We start from the raw sequence: 17,791 nt of genomic DNA on the forward strand, positions 1-17,791 counted from the left end.
ACATGACATATTAGAATCTATGGGACACAATGAAAGCAGTTCTAAGAGGAAAATTCATTGCTTGGAGCTCATTCCTCAAAAAAAGGAAAAACCAATAAATAAATGATCTCACACTTCATCTCAAAGCCCTTGAAAAAAGAACAGCAAAACAACAGCAAATGTAGTAGAAGGCAAGAAGTAATTAAAATCAGAGCTGAAATCAATGAAATTGAAATAAAAGAAACAATTGAAAAAATTGACAAAACTAAAAGTTGGTTCTTCGAAAAAATAAATAAGATCGACAGACCCTTAGCCATGCTAACAAAGAGAAGAAGAGAGAGAACTCAAATTACTAGCATACAGGATGAAAAAGGCAATATCACAAGAGACACTACAGAAATACAGATGATAATTAGAAATCATTTCAAAACCTTACACGCCAATAAAATAGAAGATAGTGAAGGCATCGATAAATTTCTTAAGTCATATGATCTGCCCAGATTGAGTCAAGAGGATATACACAACTTAAACAGACCAATATCAATTGAGGAAATAGAAGAAGCCATCAAAAGTGACCTGGACATTGCCTCGGTCCCAGAGGTTGAGGACACATCTTCAGACATAGGCGTGTCGCCCCATGGATTGAGACACACTTACTTGTTCCTTTGTAATCCTACCCCTTTGCTCTGTTTGGGATAGACTGTTCCATGGAAACACCCTTTGTGTGTCCCCTTCTCTTGCTCTGACCTTGGGTGTGGCCTTCCTAGATGTCAGTCAACCTGCTGATAGCAGACATCAGAAGCTACACTCAGCCCCCTGAAACCTGACCCCTTGCCTCATTTGAATGGCTTCTCAATAAAAGGGGTCAGCACGTGCTCTCTCAATCTTTCTGTGAACTCTTAAGGTCAGAGAAGTAGTCCCAGGACCCCAAAGAAAAAGGTATCTCTGTCTCTTGTGTGATTATTTCACACAGCCCAGTTCCCCTGGAGTGACCCTGAGTGTTTTAGTCGCAAGGAACACGACAGTCCAGACTCCAACTTCACCTGAGGATGTGTACTGAGTTCATCCATCTAGATGTTCCAATACTTGCCTCTAATCATTTTGTTAGAAAAATTTTTTTCTCTGAATATAATCAATCAACAAATATAAGAAAAAAAATGTTAATCATCTCTAGCAATTAGAGAAATGCAAATCAAAACTATTCTAAGATTTCATCTTACTCTAGTCAGAATGGCAATTACCAAGAATTCAAGCAACAATAAGTGTTGGTGAGGATGTGGGGGAAAAGGCACACTCATACATTGCTGGTGGGACTGTGAATTGGTGCAACCACTATGGAAAGCAGTATGGAGATACCTCGGAAAACTTGGAATGGATCCACCTTTTGACCCAGTTATCCCACTTCTGAGTTTACACCCAAAGAACTTAAAATCAGCATACTACAGAGACACAGCCACATTAGTTTATAGCAGCTCAATTCACAATAGCTAAACTATGGAACCAATCTAGATGTCCTTCAACAGATGAAAGGATAAAGAAAATGTGGTACATATTCATAATGGAATATTACTCAGCCTTAAAGAAAAATGAACTTATGGCATTTTCAGGTAAATGAGTGGAACTAGAGAATAACATACTAAGTGAAATAAGCCAATCCCAAAAAACCAAAAGCTGAATGTTTTCTCTGATAAGTGAATACTGATCCACAGTGCAGTGAAGGGGATAAGGAAGAATGAAGGAACTCTGGATTGTGTAGAGGGTAATGAGAGAGAGGAGTGGGGCCGTTGGGGTGGGAAGAATGGTAGAATCAGACAGACATTATTACCCTATGTACATGTGTCATTACACTACTGGAGTGACTGCACCATGTACAGCAGAGCAATGAGAAGTTGTTTCAAATGCATTCTACTGTAAAATAAATAAATAAATAGAAACATCTTTTTTTCTCTGAAAACCTTGCTTTTTTGTTTAACATGCCTAGCTGGTCTCATAGTCTATGAATGTCATTTTTTTCTTTGATAAAAGTTTTATACAGTTAATAATTTCATTTACATAGAAACCTTAGAAACTGTTCACAGGATATCCAGCATTTCATAATTTTCAGTAGCAAAGTATTGTTAGACCAGGACATAAAGAAAAGACCACAATGGGCTGGGGATGTGGCTCAAGCAGTAGCGCACTCTCCTGGCGTGCGTGCAGCCCGGGTTCGATCCTCAGCACCACATACAAACAAAGATGTTGTGTCAGCCGAAAACTAAAAAAAAAATAAATATTAAAATTAAAAAAAAAAAGAAAAGACCACTGATTCCAATTAAAATCAAATTAAAGCAAGCTTATTATTTCGACCGGCCGGGCTGCCTCTCCCAACAAAAACCACGGGAACAAGATATTACCACAGCTTTCCTGCATCCCAGATTTATAGCCCAGAAAGTTACACAAAGGGGGGTTACAGATAACAAAACTCTGAGGAGTATAACACAAAGGCTAGTTTACATTTTTTGCTGGCCCCGACATCAGAATTTATGAAGGTCATTAGAGCCTCAGAGAGGGTCATTATCTGGCCAGGGAAGGCCAAGATTTGTGAGGCATCACTAAAGTTTCAGAGAGGGCTGATATCTGGTCAGAGAGCCAGGTATGGGTGAGTTCAAGGCACAGGCAGGCATTCCAAGCTAGTTCAGAATTTGTAGTAATTTACAGTAAAGCCGAAATTAGCTTTTCATGTCTTTGTGGCAAGATGGCTCCCAATTTTAAGAGGGAATCAGACTGGGTCTATCATTATGAAATAGGATGGGATTCTGGGATTCTTCACTGAATCACACTTTAGAATAGAAAATTTTATAGTTTTATGGTGGAAGTGAAATACACCCAAACAAGTTGAAAACATCTTATGTTAGTTGTTGCTTTTCATAGATACTTTTTATTAAGTTGATGAAATCCCCTTTTATTCCAGTTTTCTAAGAGTTTCTTTTTATCATGAATGAGAAATTGTCCTTTTCTGCATCTATTAACATTTTTTTCTTTATTCAGTTTAGGATAGAGCAATACACTGATTTTCAATATTGAACAAATTTCCACTCCTGGCATCAACTCTCAGAGTCATGTTGCATTCAATTTTCTAGTATTTTGTTAAGAATATTCATATATGTTTGTGAGGGACGTGAGCCTACAGTTTCCTTTTAACATCATTGTTTGGTTTTAATATACTGGATTTATAAATTACAGGGATGTGTTTCTTATCTTCATTTATTGAAGGAGTTTGAGTAGAATTGGTATTATTTATTCCCGATAAAACATTAGTCTCTAAATGATTTGGGTTTCTTTTTCTGTCAGCTTTTGGTAATTTAAATCTTTCAACTAATATTTCTATTTCATGTTGTTAAAATTAAAACTTTTAAGTTTATTAAAGCAAAGAACAATTCACAAATAGTGAAGCCCTCAATCTAGAAGAGGTTCAAAAAGCTCCATTCAGGTAGTATTTGTAGAAAAAAAATGGGAAGTGCATGCCAAGCAGCTTGTTTGGTTACAGTTGCGTGTTTGCTTTATTTGGCGCGGTGTGATGAGGCCTTAGATGGAAGGTCTGTCAATTGTCAGTCTGTGATTCGATGAACCTCAGCTGCTATAATTGAACAAGAATATAGTCTTAAGTTGCAGTTTGTTTACATAATAATTTAGATTTCAGTTTGCTCAAGATATACTGGAAGTTTTAGGCCAAATTTAATTTAACAATGTAAATTATCAAATTTATTGGTACTTTATTGATTGACATTTTCATAATAGTCCCTTGTGATTTTTAACAACTGTTAAGATCTATCATGCTGTACCCATTTTCATTCTTGATTTTAGTGACTTGAATCTTTTCTTTTTTTCTTGGCTATCTAGTCACAGGCTTATCAATATATGGAGCCTTTTAAAAACCAATGCTTGGTTTTGTTAATTTTCTCTATCATTGGTCCATTTTTTATTTCATTTAGGTTTGCTCTTACTATTAAACTTAGGTTGCTTTGATTTGGATGTGGTTTGTGTCCTGCAGTTGGTGGGCTTGAGGATTAGTCCCCAGTACGGGTAGGGATGAGTTTAGTAAGGCCATTGCTCTCGGGATGTCTCATTGAGTTCTTATGAGGGTGAGTTTTTATTTTAAAAAGCCAGACTGGCCCCTCCATTGCCTCTGGCTTCCTGTGTCTCACCAGGTGGTCCCTTCTCCACACAGTCAGCTCCCTTTCCATTTCTCCACCATTTTTTGATATAGTCAAGGGGGCCTTCACCAGAGGAAGAACAGAAAAGGCTGACAATCTTGAGCTGTCAGCCTCTGAAACTAGGAGCTAAATATATCTCTTTATAACAGTGCCCAGCCTCTGATGTTTGTTACAACAACAGATAAAAAGTATAACACATGGGTTTGCTTGGCTCTTATAACTTTTTAAGAATGGAACTTAGATCATTGACTTTTAGAGTTTCCTCTTTTCTAACATGTAAAGCTATAAATCGTCCTCTACTTACATTCACACAGATTTTGACATAGTGCGTTTTCAGGTTCATTCAGTTTTAAGTATTTCTAATTTTCCTCCTAACTATTCTTTAACACAGGGGCTATTTCTAAGTGTGATGATTAATTTCCAAACATTTGGGATTTTTTTTTCAGATATTTGTCTGTTATTGGTTTCTAATTTAATTCTGTTGTGGTCAGAGAATGTATTCTATGTTTTCAACATTTCTAAGTTTATTGACTTTTTTTTGTACTAGGGATTGAACCCAGGGGTTTTTACCACTGAGCTATATGTCCAGCCCATTTAATTTTTTATATTGAGATAGGGTCTAGATAGGTTGCTAAGGGTCCCAATAAGTTGTCCAATCTGGCCTCAAACTTGAGATGCTCTTACCTCAGTCTCCTGAGTTGCTGAGATCATAGGCTTATGAACTTTTTTTTATGATCCAGTATATGGCGTACCACGTGGAATGTTTTATGTGCACTTGAAAATAATGTGTATTCTGCTATTATTGAATGGAATAATCTGTAGAGTCAATTAGATCACATTGGTTGGTTGATAGTGCTCAAACCTTCCATATTCTTAGTGATATTTTTGTTTATTTATTGGGAGAATAATGATGGAATATTAAAATATAACAGGATTTTTCTATTTATGCTTTCATATTTATCATTTATGTGTCGTGAGCCTTGAGGTTTTTATTTATATATATGTACATTTAGGATTATTATATGTTCTTGGTGAATGTATCCTTTTGTCATCATGAACTGTCCTTCTTTATCCATGGTGATATTCCTTATTCTGATATTCTATATTTCTGACATTAGTATAGCCACCAACATTCTCATGGTTAGTATTATTTTCCCACTCCTTTTTTTAAACCTATCTTTGTCTTATTATTTAAATAAATATCACATAATCATTATACAGTTGGCCTGTAATTTTTGTGTGTGCATTCTGACCATCTTTGTCCTTTATTAGAGCATTTAGATTTTGCACAATTTAATTCAATTAAGACTATAGTTATATTTAATGATACCATCTTACAATTTCTCTCTGTTTTCCCTCTTTTGCTTATTTGTTTTGGGGTTAATTTCTATTCAGTTTTATTTTCTCCATTGGTTTGTTAGTTATATCTCTTTTTTAGTATTTGCTGTGGTATTTAAAATATTCATCTTTAACTTAAAACATTCTTCTTTCAAACACTGGTGTGCCGCTCTACAGAGCACAACACTGCCCTTCCATTTCCTCCTCTTATTCTATGTGCTGTTTTTGTCATACATTTTATTTCTAGGTATGTTATAAACCCCCACATGTATTAGTAATTCTTTTTCAAAAATTTAAAATGAGAAATAGAAAACTTTTATGTTTATCTGCATTTTTACTATTCTTTTTCCACATTATCATCTAGAAAATATTCCCTAAAGAAACAGAATCCTTGTTCAAATAAGGATTTTTTTTTTCTTCATGATCAGCCCTGGTCTTCTCAAATCCTTGATTGTAGACTCTGCTGATTATAATCTAAGCTCTCCTTCATGGAGTGACTATAGCAGGTAGAAATTGGAATGAATGAGGGCATGTTTTTATTTTATTTATCATCTCTTAGTTTATTGTATGAAAATCCTTCTCCATGGAAAATCACTATAGTTAGAATCTAGCCCTGGGAAAGAAGCTCAGGGGTTGTGTATGAGTGCACCCCAGACCTCCCTGAAATCCTGATCCAGACTGACCAATCTTTCCTTGGAGCTTGCAATTTTCAAACTATATCCAAACAAATTTTCATCCAAGTAAAATTTCCCAATACACTTTCTCCATCCACCCTCTTCTGTAGTAGGAATAACCCCTCAGGGCTAAATCAATATTCTCAGACCCTTCCACCCAGGTGAGGTTAGACCTTCAATAACTACTACATCCATAACCCAACTCAAAACCACATAAAATATTAGACATATGTAGGCTGGTCCAAGGTTTCCAGCAAGAAGAACTCAAAAGTATCCCAGCTCTGAAACATTGAAGAGTTTATTGATCTTGAGATAGTTGCAGGAAGTAGGCAGTGAAGGGTTTTTCAAAGGAGACCAGAGGACATGGAGCCCACTGAAGAGATCATCTCCATGTCAGTGCTACAAAAATCTCAACATATATTCATCACCTTCTACTTACTGGGATCTTCACTAAGGGCTAAGTGCTTTAGGGTCACAAACAAGAATTTGAGGGTCAGCAAGAAAGTCCATCAGTGGTGTAGTGAGCACAGGAATTGAGAAGGAAAGCTGAGACTAGCATCCACAGGGCAGCTGGAATTCAGATCTCTCCGAAGTCCTCTGCTTTTCAGGAATTTCATCACCTGCAGCAAGACACACACAGTTCCTGACATCCTTGGGTTCAGGACTCTAAGCTCAGACCCAACTTCCCCATTCCCTTTATACCTGATCCTCCTGCCCCATTTCTCTGCCCTGTTCAGGGAGAAAGAGGTCATCCCTGCACATGCCCTGGTCCTGCAGGTGAGCAGCAGTTAGGAGACAAGGAGTACTCCCAGGTGACTGAATTTCATCCCTAAGCCCCCGCTGAGTTTGGTGGCATCCCATATGCTTCAAGTCACCAAAATATCCCAAGGAGAAGGACCACATTACTGAGGCCAGAGAAGCTCAACTCTGGAATGATGGCAATGAAGGAAGTATCATTGGTCACACTGTGGAAAACTTCTCTGTGAACAGTTTCAAAACAAACCGCTGTATATTTTCTAATATGACCCCCATGGAACACCTAAAACTACTCAATATTTCCTTCTTCCTTATTTCCTTCTTTCCTTATTCCTCAATATTTCCTTTACTTCCTTTAGCTTATGTGATAACTTTCTTCTCATTCTTCTGCCTCTATGGTTTTTCCCCTTTGCTTTGAAAACTTCTCTTTTGATATTTTGTGAGTTATGTATTTTTGCATTAATTTTGATTTTTAAAGATATTTTATTAAAATTTCATTTAATTAAATTACAATAAGAGTTCATGTTTCCCCCTCCTTGCCTGAGTCCCCCCAGAGCCATCCTATCTCCTAGTATCTAGCATCCAGTGAGACACTCCATGCACAGAGGGGGGTGGACATGGGCAGAGTGATGGTGGCCAGGCTGGGACTGGGGCTAATGCTTCTGGCACTGCTCCTATCCATGCAAATTTATTCAAACCAAACAGCTGTTGTGATATTCTCAAGTAACTCCTCACAGTGTACCTCTGCTGCCTCCAATTCAACTAATGCTACACCCAAAGCAGATAGGTGGCAGTGCCCTGCAGTCAACAGCCAGTCTCCTTGTGATCTCACTCTCTCTTCTACATCTCTACAGCTAGAGACTCAGGTCAAAAAACGTCTCTGCTTCCCCATCTTCTAAATCCAATCCGAATGGCTACTTCCAGTGTGTCAAGGAAGAAGTAGGTCTGCATCAAACCTACCAATTCCACTCCTGATTTCATTGGCACTGAAAAGGTTGAGAATTCCAAATTGATTGGTTTGAAGGACATGTGAAGGGTTTCACAGGTGATGAATGCCAATATTACTCTGCTGGAGTTTCACGTACAAGAGAAAAAGAGTTAACATCCAAAATTGAGACATGATTTCCTTGAATGAGGCATAAGAAAAAACAAGATAGACTTTATCTAAAGATGAAGGATGGAATGTGTAATGGAGATTTCAGTTTTCATTTGGTTCATGAAATCTATAAGGCCATGAAACAGATAATGTAAAAAGCTTCCATGATTCTATTTATATGTACATTAGAAGGACCTTCCAGGTGTTACTGTAAATCTTCACTGTATTGTTTCAGCAGTACCAATTTAATGCTGATATATTCTAGATAAAGTTTCATATTATAAGCTATTTCAGTTCCTTTGGGAACTGAACTCTTTCCTCTGTGGTTTCTAGATTTCACATTATGTTTGAACTCTCCTGTGGTAACTGACATATGCCAGGGCAATGATAGATTGGAATCCACCTCAAATCCAGGCATCATGAGGAAATCTTGCTTATCCTTTCAAAGTCAAATGGTAGGCATCTCCCATCTCCTGTTTTTCATTCAATAAGAGTACAAGATTCCTTTAGCTAAACTGAGTCCAAAGAGCAGAATTGCATTGATCTCAACTAATTTCAAAATGCTGCTTTTTATTTCTGCATTTGTTGAATGCTTTTATCAATTTAAAACCATCAGTTTTGAAGGCAAATTTTGAAATTAGAAAGGCAACTATGTGAAGAAGCTAAATTTATAAATCAAGTATTTGGGAAGTGAAGACTGGAAGCTAGCTTGCATATTAAATCCACAAAAACTTTTATACTTTTGCTGTAAATTCTTTTTTTTTTAAGTATGAATCAGAATAGCCACATTTGTAACACTTTCTGTTATCAGTCAATATTTTTAGGTAGTTAGAACCTAATCCTAAGCCTAAAAGTGGTCTTGATCCTCTAAAACTTTTACAACTGCCTTGATACACAGAAACCTTTTAAAAAACAGACACTCCCTGAAATCTTTTGTTCATGTGATCACTAACTAATGCTTACATGTTTCAGTATCTAATATGGCCACAGTAGTCTTGATAATCCAAATCATGTTTTCTCATCTTTAGAAACCTATGCTGGAACAACCAGACCAAATGGATCTAAAGCTACTGTGGGTGTGTGAATGACACGCCCCTGTGCTTCATACCTGAATGCTGTACATCTATATGGATTGTATATTGTGTTTGTGTATTTTTGCTTTGATTCTTAGTAACTTATCATGTTATGGAATTGATTTGCATTGAACACAAAATGTAAATAAGTAAATAACTGAAAGAGAAAAAAAAAGACTAAGTGTTTCATTGAAATAAGAAGAAACAAGGACCATATTAAAGACATTTAAAAATTCTACTGAAATCTATAAGAAAATATTTGAATAAATTATGATGTATTATATGCTTTTGAAATGAAATAATTTAATGTTTTAAAGATGCCAAATTTTCCCCAGATTAATCTATAACTTCAATGCTAATGCAGTAAAAATTCCTGAGAAAATTTTGGAGACATTTGATAAACTTAATTTCAAACCTATATGCAAGCCAGGCGTGGTGGCACATGCCTATAATTCTAATGGCTCAGGAGGCTGAGGCAGGAGAATCATAAGTTCAAAGCCAGCCTCACAATTTAGTGAAGACCTAAGCAACTCAGCAAGACGCTGTCTCTAAATAAAATATGAAAAAGGGCTGGTGATGTGGTTCAGTGGTTAAAAACCCCTGGGCTCAATCCCTGGTACCAACTGTGCATAGTGGCCCATGCCTGTAGTTCCAGTTCTCTGGGAGGCAGAAGGAGGAAAATTGCTTGAGCCCATAAGTTTGAGACCACCCTGGGTAACCTAGGAAGACCTCACCTCAGAGAAAAATCTGATGTGCAGTAAAAAAAAAAAAAAAAAAAAAAAAAAAAAAAAAACGCGTTTTTACAAAGAAAATGAAAAGGGAGGGAATTTGTCCTACCAGATGTTAACACACATTACAGTGTCATAGTAATTAAAACATTAGGACTCTGTCACAGAAAAGGCAAATAAAACAACGGAATAAAATAGAGCTCAGCACAAACCCCATGGGAACTTGCAATATGATAAAGGGGACAGCGCAAACTTATTATGGAGAAAAGTTGTTGGGAAATGTGCTTACCATACAGAGAAAAATAAAAGTCCTCATCAAAAACATAGGGGATCCCAAATTAATTTTAAAACTAAATGTGAAATTTAAAATATAGAAGCTATTTTAAGACTACCTAAAACCTCAGTATGGGGAACACTTCCTTTTTTTTTTTTTTTTTTTTTTTTTTTTGTGCTGGGGATTGAACCCAGGGTCTTCTGCATGCAAAGCAAAGCACTCTACCAACTGAGCTATTCCCCAGCCCCAGCAACACTTCTTCTTCTTCTTTTTTTAAAGAACTCAAAAAGTTAAACAACAAAGAACTCAAAAGTTAAACAACAAAGAATTCAAAAAGTTAAACAACAAAAAAACAAATAACCCAATCAACAAATGGACCAAGGACCTGAACAGACACTGCTCAGAAGAGGATATACAATCAATCAACAAATACACGAAAAAAATGCTCACTATCGCTAGCAATCAGAGAAATGCAAATTAAAACTACTCTAAGATACCATCTCACTCCAGTAAGAATGGCAGCCATTATGAAGACAAACAACACCAAGGGCTGGTGAGGATGCAGAGAAATAGGTACACTCATACATTGCTGGTGCAACTGCAAATTGATGCAGCCAATTTGGAAAGCAGTATGGAGATTCCTTGGAAAACTGGAAATGGAACCACCATTTGACCTAGCTATTCCTCTTCTTGGACTATATTCAAAAGACCTAAAAACGGCATATTACAGGGACACAGCCACATCAATTTTTATAGCAGCACAATTCACAATAGTTAAACTGTGGAGCCAACCTAGATGTCCTTCAATGGATGAATGGATTTTAAAAATGTAGTATTTATACACAATGGAATATTACTCAGCACTAAAAAATAACAAGATCCTGGAATTTGCAGGGAAATGGATGGCATTAGAGCAGATGATGCTAAGGGAAGTTAGCCAATCCCCCCCAAAAAAAAAAACAAATGCTGAATGTCTTCTCTGATATAAGGGAGGTGACTCAAAATGGGGTAGGGAGGAAGAGCATGAGAAGAAAATTACCTTTAGATAGGGAAGAGAGGTGGGAGGGAAAGGGAGGGAGAATGGGAATTGCATGGAAGAGGGAAGGAGACCCCCTTTGTTATACAGAATACAGGTATGAAGATGTGAGGGGGGGGGGAAGAAGAAGTGTGTCACATTAGAATTAGGTAGAGAGAAGTGATGGGAGGGGAGGGGAGGAGAAGGGGGAAATGGAAGGCAGCAGAATAAAATAGACATGATTACTGCTGTATGTATATAGGTGACTGCATGACCAATGTGATTCTGCAACCTGTACAATCAGAAAAATGAGAAATTATACCCCATCTGATTCAAATATATGATATGTCAAGATTATTGTACTGTCATGTGTAACTAATTTTAAAAAATTAAAAAATGGAAAAAAACACTGAAAAAAGTACTGATGGATTTTATTATAACATATTAAGGATTTCTGTTCAATGAAAGAAGTCAAGGAGGAAGTTAGCAGAATTCAGATTAGGGGAGGAAATTTTGCAATTTTTTTAAACTGATACGAACTAATAGCAAGACTATAGAAAGATCTCCTGAAACTCAATAACAAAAAGCCAACAGTACCAAAGTGGACAAAGGATGTGAACCAGCATTTTATAGAATAGGGGATAACAAGCATTTAAGAGTCCCAAATAGAAGTAATTAGATACACATATTCCTTCATGCACATAAATGGGTTAGAAAACTGGATAATGTACAATGTTTTATGGATTTAGGAGCTGCAGAAAATTTCTGGTACTACTAAAGGAAATACAGATTAGTACAGCCATTCTGATGAGTGAGTAGAAATTACTTATTCAGGTAAAGGAGTTCCATCCCCAATAACCTTGCATACCCTTTCTAGGGTAGATATACTGCAGAGATGCAGGTTCATAAAATACAAGTTATGCTGGGTGCAGTGGTGCATGTTTAAAATCCCAGCAACAATGGAGGCTGAGGCAGGAGGATCGAAATTTTGAGGCCAGTCTCAGCAACTTACCAAGTCCCTATCTCAAAATAAAAGAAATAAAAAAGTCTGGGGATGTGGCTCAGTGATAAAGTTCCTCTGGGTTCAATCCCAGAATGAAAGAGGGGACAGGGGGAGAGGGAAGGAGGGAGCAGGGGAAAGAAAGAAAATAATACCAGTATTGCTTGCCATTGTACAAACCAGACATAATCAAGGTATCCCAGAAGAAATACAGAAAGGGAATGTACAGAATAGAACGCTATTGAACAGGTGGAAGCAATGGACTAGATGTACAAAGTTAAATGTGCAATATAATGTCACTTGGTTAATTTAAAAAATGAGTATACCCTGATTACTACTCTGTTATACAGAATATATATATAAATAAAAGGAAACTCATTGAATCCATCACAATGTTCAACCTATGGGTGGGGATAAAAGGTCAGATATGAGAGTGAGGACTGAAGGTACAAACCAAGAGAGAGCGAGCTTAGAGGTACACACGATGGCATGGGGGTGAACTGAGCAGTAGAGTGACTTAACCCTTTGCACCTGGGGTTCGGAATAAACAATAATGATAAGGCATTATGTGTGGTCACCATCATGGAAATATCACTATTCAACGAAAAGAGAATTACAAAAATAGATAAGTTTAAAAAATGGTAAGAGTCGTGATAAATTAAAAACTATGAATCCCAGGAGGGGAATTTTTATATGAACTTTGCCATCCTGTGAGTCCAAGTAGAGAGAGAAGGTCATTAGGCACTGATCACACCATGTTGTAATTACGTGTAGGAATATGGATCGTGCTCCACCACTAGGACCAAACTGGGACTTTATTTATTTCCTCATTTAAAAGGAAATATTAGGCAGTTATTAAGCTGACAGCTTTGAATCCAGGCTTCCAGGATTTGAATGCTAGCTTCACAACTTCCTAGCTGTGCGACCCTGGTCAGTTGCTTAATCCCCTGTGTATATGAGAACATGTGAGTACTTCTCAGGGATTAAGTGATGACAGTAATACCCACCTCATAAGAGTATTTGTGAGGATGAAATGAGTTTAAAAATGTAAGTGCCTGAGCATATTAAGTACTCAATAAACTATCAATGTCATGCAGCTGGATGCTTTTGAGAAATCAATGTACACCTGATCAGTTGACCTGTCCCTCCTTCCTTACATACAACAGATAGTAGGCTCCTTCCCCTTTTCTTCTCCTGTATCCTAAGAGTCCTCCCCACCACCACAGTCACTCACAGGGGTCCCCTGGCCCGGGGGTCACGACTGGAACGCAGAGCCCTCGTGATGAGCACGGTGCCCGTGATGATGCCCACCAGGCCCACCACCAGGCCCAGGGCACAGACCACAGTCTCTGTCGCCTCCGTCACCTGCACTGGTTCCTGGGCCTCTGGGGAGAGATGATTTGGAGTCAGGATGTGCATGAAGGTGGGGCTGGTCTGGGGCATGTTGAAGGTTATAGACCATTTGGTGGCCTGGGAGGATAAGAGGGGTAGGGAGTTGTGCACCAGGTCCTGGGGGAGAGGGTGCATGGAGGGTGTGGAGGGGAAAGAGGCTCCATACCCCAGTGCTTGAGGCGCGGCTCCTCCAGGCCCCAGTGCTCCACCTTGCAGTCATAGATGTCCTCAGCTGAGGGCACGAAGGTCAGGTAGTGGAACCTGTGGAACCTGTAGTCTGTTCTGGGCAGGAAGACGCTCTCAGAAACACCCTCGGTGACAGGCTGCCCGTTGCGCAGCCACGTGACATTGAGCACTGGAGGGAAGAATCTGTCCACGTGGCAGATGAGGGTGTTGGGCTGGCCCAGCTCCACAGGCTCCTTGGGAAACACGGTCACCTCGGGAGGCTCTGGGAGGAGACAGAACCTGGTGAGTGCCCTGTTCTGGGATGAATGACAAAGGCCACCCTGGGGGTGTCATCTACCTCAGGCTCAGACTTTGTGACATCTCTGGGCTCCTGAATCCGAACCAGGAGTCTCATCCCACTGGCCAGCCTCACTCAGCAGACCTTCCTGTGCAGTGGGAAGGGGCGAGGCAGCCCTCGACTATGCTGGAATAAGCCCACAGCCACGGGGAAGAGGGTCCCTCAGCTGTGGGCATCTGGGTCTCCCATTCTGTGTGACAGAGGGGCCCCCCACCCCTTCCCAGTGGGTGAAGAAGCAAAGACAGGCAGTACCGCTGGAGGCCTGGGTGTGATTGGAGTGCTCTGTCATCATATCCAGGTTTGACTTTGCTATAGCAATGTTAGTCAGCCCGCCCTGAAAATCAAAGCGAAAGGCTCGGCCAAACTCTGGCAGACGCCAGATGGTCTCCTTCTTGTCCTGATCCACGTAGAACTGCTCATCCTCATCCAACTCAAACATATACTCTCCTGATGGTGCATGGGTCTGTGCAAAGATGGCATAAATTGACACATGGTCCGCTGTGTAAAGAAAATGGAGAAAATGAGACAAAATTTAAGGATATGTACATGGTGGAGGTATGAGAATGAGTAAAGTTTTATTAATACATAAACCCAGAGGGAAGAGGTCAAAGGAAGCGTCTACGGAGGAAGAAGGAGTAACACAGAAAAAAGACAGAACACAAGGCTGACAAGAGCAATTATAAAAGGAAATGGGGAACAAAATGAGAAGAGTATTAGTAAGAAAATTTAGCTGCTTCCTAATGATTGAACATCTGGGCATCCTGGCCCTGCAGAATTTTGAATAAGAACAAAAACAAGAAAATTTTTTTGAGCACTTACTATGTTCCAGGCATCATTCTAAATACTTTTTATATTTTACTTATGTAATTGTTACAAGTATGAATCATATATATAAAGTACTATTTTATGAATAAGGAAATACAGAGAGGTTAAGCAACTTGCTTAAGGTCACACAGCTATATGCAACTAATAGAGAGATTTTCTCTTTCCACATAAGCTCTCAACTCTTCTAGGACCACAGATGTAAAACTATTTTTAGAGTCTTGGGAATAGAAGAGCAAGAGTATTATTTTTCTTATTAAATAAAAGGAAGAAAAAATTTTGAAAATTGAGAGGAGAAGGAAACATTCTTCAAATAGTACTGCTCCTTATAGTCTTTAAATTTCTGTTTTGGTTCATGAACATGAAACTGCAGTTTGTATAGACTTGTTCATATTTGTCATATGAGGCATATTAAATCCAAAGTAGAGTACAGATATTTTGACATAGGTTTCAAACTTTCTGTTTTAATTTTAGTTTTTAGTTAAATGTGACTCAAGTGTTGCTGTGTTTGAAATATCTGTAGGATTCAATTTTTTTTATTTGCTATTTATTACAAAGTAAATAAAACTAACAAAGACATGAGAACAAAAGAAACTATCATCATCAAACACGGCAATGAATATGAGAGAGATTCTGGGCTTAGAATGACAGAGGAGAAAGAGAGAAAAGGGGTGTCAGGGTTGGCTGAGCTCTTCTAACCTCCCAACTCGTGGGTTTCCCTGGGAGTTTGCAGCCCTAGGGGGCCCTGTATGTGCTTGGACACTCACAGTGACAGTGAGGATTCTTATGTTCCCCCTCAGACAGAGTCAGCACCCTCCAAGAATTATTGAGCATTAGTTTGTTCCTTTTTAAATTAACATTTTCACATATTCTAGGGTTTTAAGATCAAATGATTTTCTTGAATTTTCATTCAAACAAGAAAGGTTTAAAAAGCCAACTACATGACAAACACTGTTAGACAATTAATATTCACATAAAAATAAAGATACAGTTTCTGTCCTCAAGACACTTACAATCCACTGAAGGAGGCAGACAAGAGAAAAGACATAGCCAGGACCCTGCAGAAATACTGGTGTGCACAAGATGTCATCAAATAAGGCACAGGGCAGATGGCTTGAATTTAGACAGACAGAAAACCGTGGAAAAGTCATTCCTCGCACACAGGGAAGAGTTCTAAGGTACAGACCTGCTCAGACACAGGATGCATTTAGAGAACTACAGATGCGTTGGTGCCACTGGAGCTGACTGCAGATGTGAAACAGTAGCAGGAGATGAGAAGAAGCAGGCTGAGGTTAGATCATGACAGAACTTACACACAAAGCTTGGGAGTCTTAACATAATTATCCAGGAAGTCCCCCCAAAATTATTGCATGCTATTGTATCTCCCGCTTCTAGTACATACCTTGCCATGTAGTTGGTGCTTAAGCTAGGTAGAGATCAGAGATCAGACAGCAGCCAGGCTGGTGGTGCATACCTTTAATCCCAGCAGCTCGGGAGTCTGAGTCAGGAGGATCTAAAGTTCGAGGCCAGCCTCAGCAATTTAGCAAGGCCCTAAGCAATTTAGCAAGACTCTATCTCAAAATAAAAAATCTAAAGGCTGGGGATATGGCTCAGTTAACCCAGGCTAAGTGCCCCTGAGTTCAATCCCCGGTACAAAAAAAGAAAAGAGAAAGAGGGGGAGGGGGAGGCTGACTAATGTCCATTGAAATATTTTTAAGTCTTCAAACCTTTATAAAGATATGTTCATTATGATGTTTATTATAGCACAACATTGATAATAACCCAAGGGGCCATAAAAAGGGCTGCGGGTGCTTCTGTTTCCCTGTAGTCTTACCCCCTCTTCACTTCTACACAACTCTGGACCCCTTCACCCTACATTAAACTGTGTGGTCCAAGGTGCTTCTTTATGTTATAAATTCTAATCCTTCACATCACTACATTTTGGATGACAATATCATGCACAGGCTTGATGCACTCTGATACCAAGAGCAGGAGCGAGAGCATTCATCATAATGTATAACTGCCATTTGAGACCATAGTCTAGACCTCTCAAAGCAGCAATAGTCTCCTGGGTCACTCGGGACCCAAATCACAAGGGAGAGGGAGAGGGAGAAAGAAAGGGAACAAAATCAAGAAACACTGCTGTTTTGAGAGAAGAAGTCATGAACCACCCACAGAGATCCTGGGAGACAAAAATACTCTCCCAGACTCCGACATTCAGAGCCCATATCTCTGAGCCTCTCAATAGCAGCCACACAAAGCAGAAGCTGGCAATCCAGGAGCAATAGAGGTGCAGGGTCCCAGCAGGGTTCAGTTAGAAAGTCTCTGTGTGCAGAAGTCTGGGGACTATAGAGTATGGTCTGCCTTTAAACGTTGCCTTAGACTTTTTGCATAACTTGGAAAATGTATTAATCTTTTTGAGCTTCACTTTGTTCATCTCAAAAAGAAAACATGTTAATCTCTTTGAGCTTCAGTTTCTTCATCTCAAAAAGTTAAATGAAGAATAACTTATCTTTATTGATTTCTTTGAAGTGTGAGGAGGGAAAGAAGCTAAATAGGTGTAGGAAGTGGTGGCTGCTGTTGCCATTGTGATCCTCACAGCAAGAGGGAACAAGGGTGAACATCACACAAGGGAATAAAGAGAGAAGGACGCAGAGGAAAATAGCTAAGACCCTAACATCTCTAATTTCTAAGGCATTTAGCAGGTTGACTGCCCCCAGCTCTCATCAACCCTCTCACACTTCCTGACCACTCACCCTTGATGGCCCCAGCTCCTGGGAGACTCAGCAGGAAAGCCAGGGAGAGGGCTCTCAGGAGCACAGCTCTGGTCTGGAACATCCTCTCTTCAGGCACACCTTGTGGGGTCCACAACTGACGACAGTGAGCACAGGAAGAGTGATGAGGGAATGAGGCAGAAGGGGACAGACA

General features: G+C 39.1%; 1 protein-coding gene and 1 pseudogene across 3 annotated transcripts; one reads left to right on the forward strand and one right to left on the reverse strand.

Annotated features, from left to right (window-relative positions):
• Positions 1-6,504: 6,504 nt before the first annotated feature.
• On the reverse strand, positions 6,505-17,791 carry LOC308648721 (HLA class II histocompatibility antigen, DP alpha 1 chain-like; the record flags this gene model as incomplete). Of its 2 annotated transcripts, XM_081293702.1 has the most annotated exons (5): positions 17,620-17,789; positions 14,294-14,539; positions 13,685-13,966; positions 13,361-13,511; positions 6,505-6,804 (listed from the first exon to the last, which is right to left on the reverse strand). In XM_081293702.1, exons 1-5 carry the CDS (start codon positions 17,699-17,701, stop codon positions 6,801-6,803), a joined length of 765 nt encoding a protein of 254 aa, XP_081149828.1. In that variant the 5' UTR covers positions 17,702-17,789. The 2 variants fall into 2 exon arrangements, with proteins under 2 accessions (XP_081149828.1, XP_081149829.1); XM_081293703.1 differs by lacking the exon at positions 6,505-6,804 and having other exon boundaries at positions 13,357-13,511; positions 17,620-17,791.
• On the forward strand, positions 7,558-7,798 carry LOC308648724 (signal transducer CD24-like; annotated as a pseudogene). Its single transcript has one exon. The product of its transcript is annotated as a signal transducer CD24-like (transcript).

Source organism: Spermophilus citellus (assembly GCF_964194105.1).
Source record: "Spermophilus citellus genome assembly, chromosome: 5".
Taxonomy (NCBI): domain Eukaryota; kingdom Metazoa; phylum Chordata; class Mammalia; order Rodentia; family Sciuridae; genus Spermophilus; species Spermophilus citellus.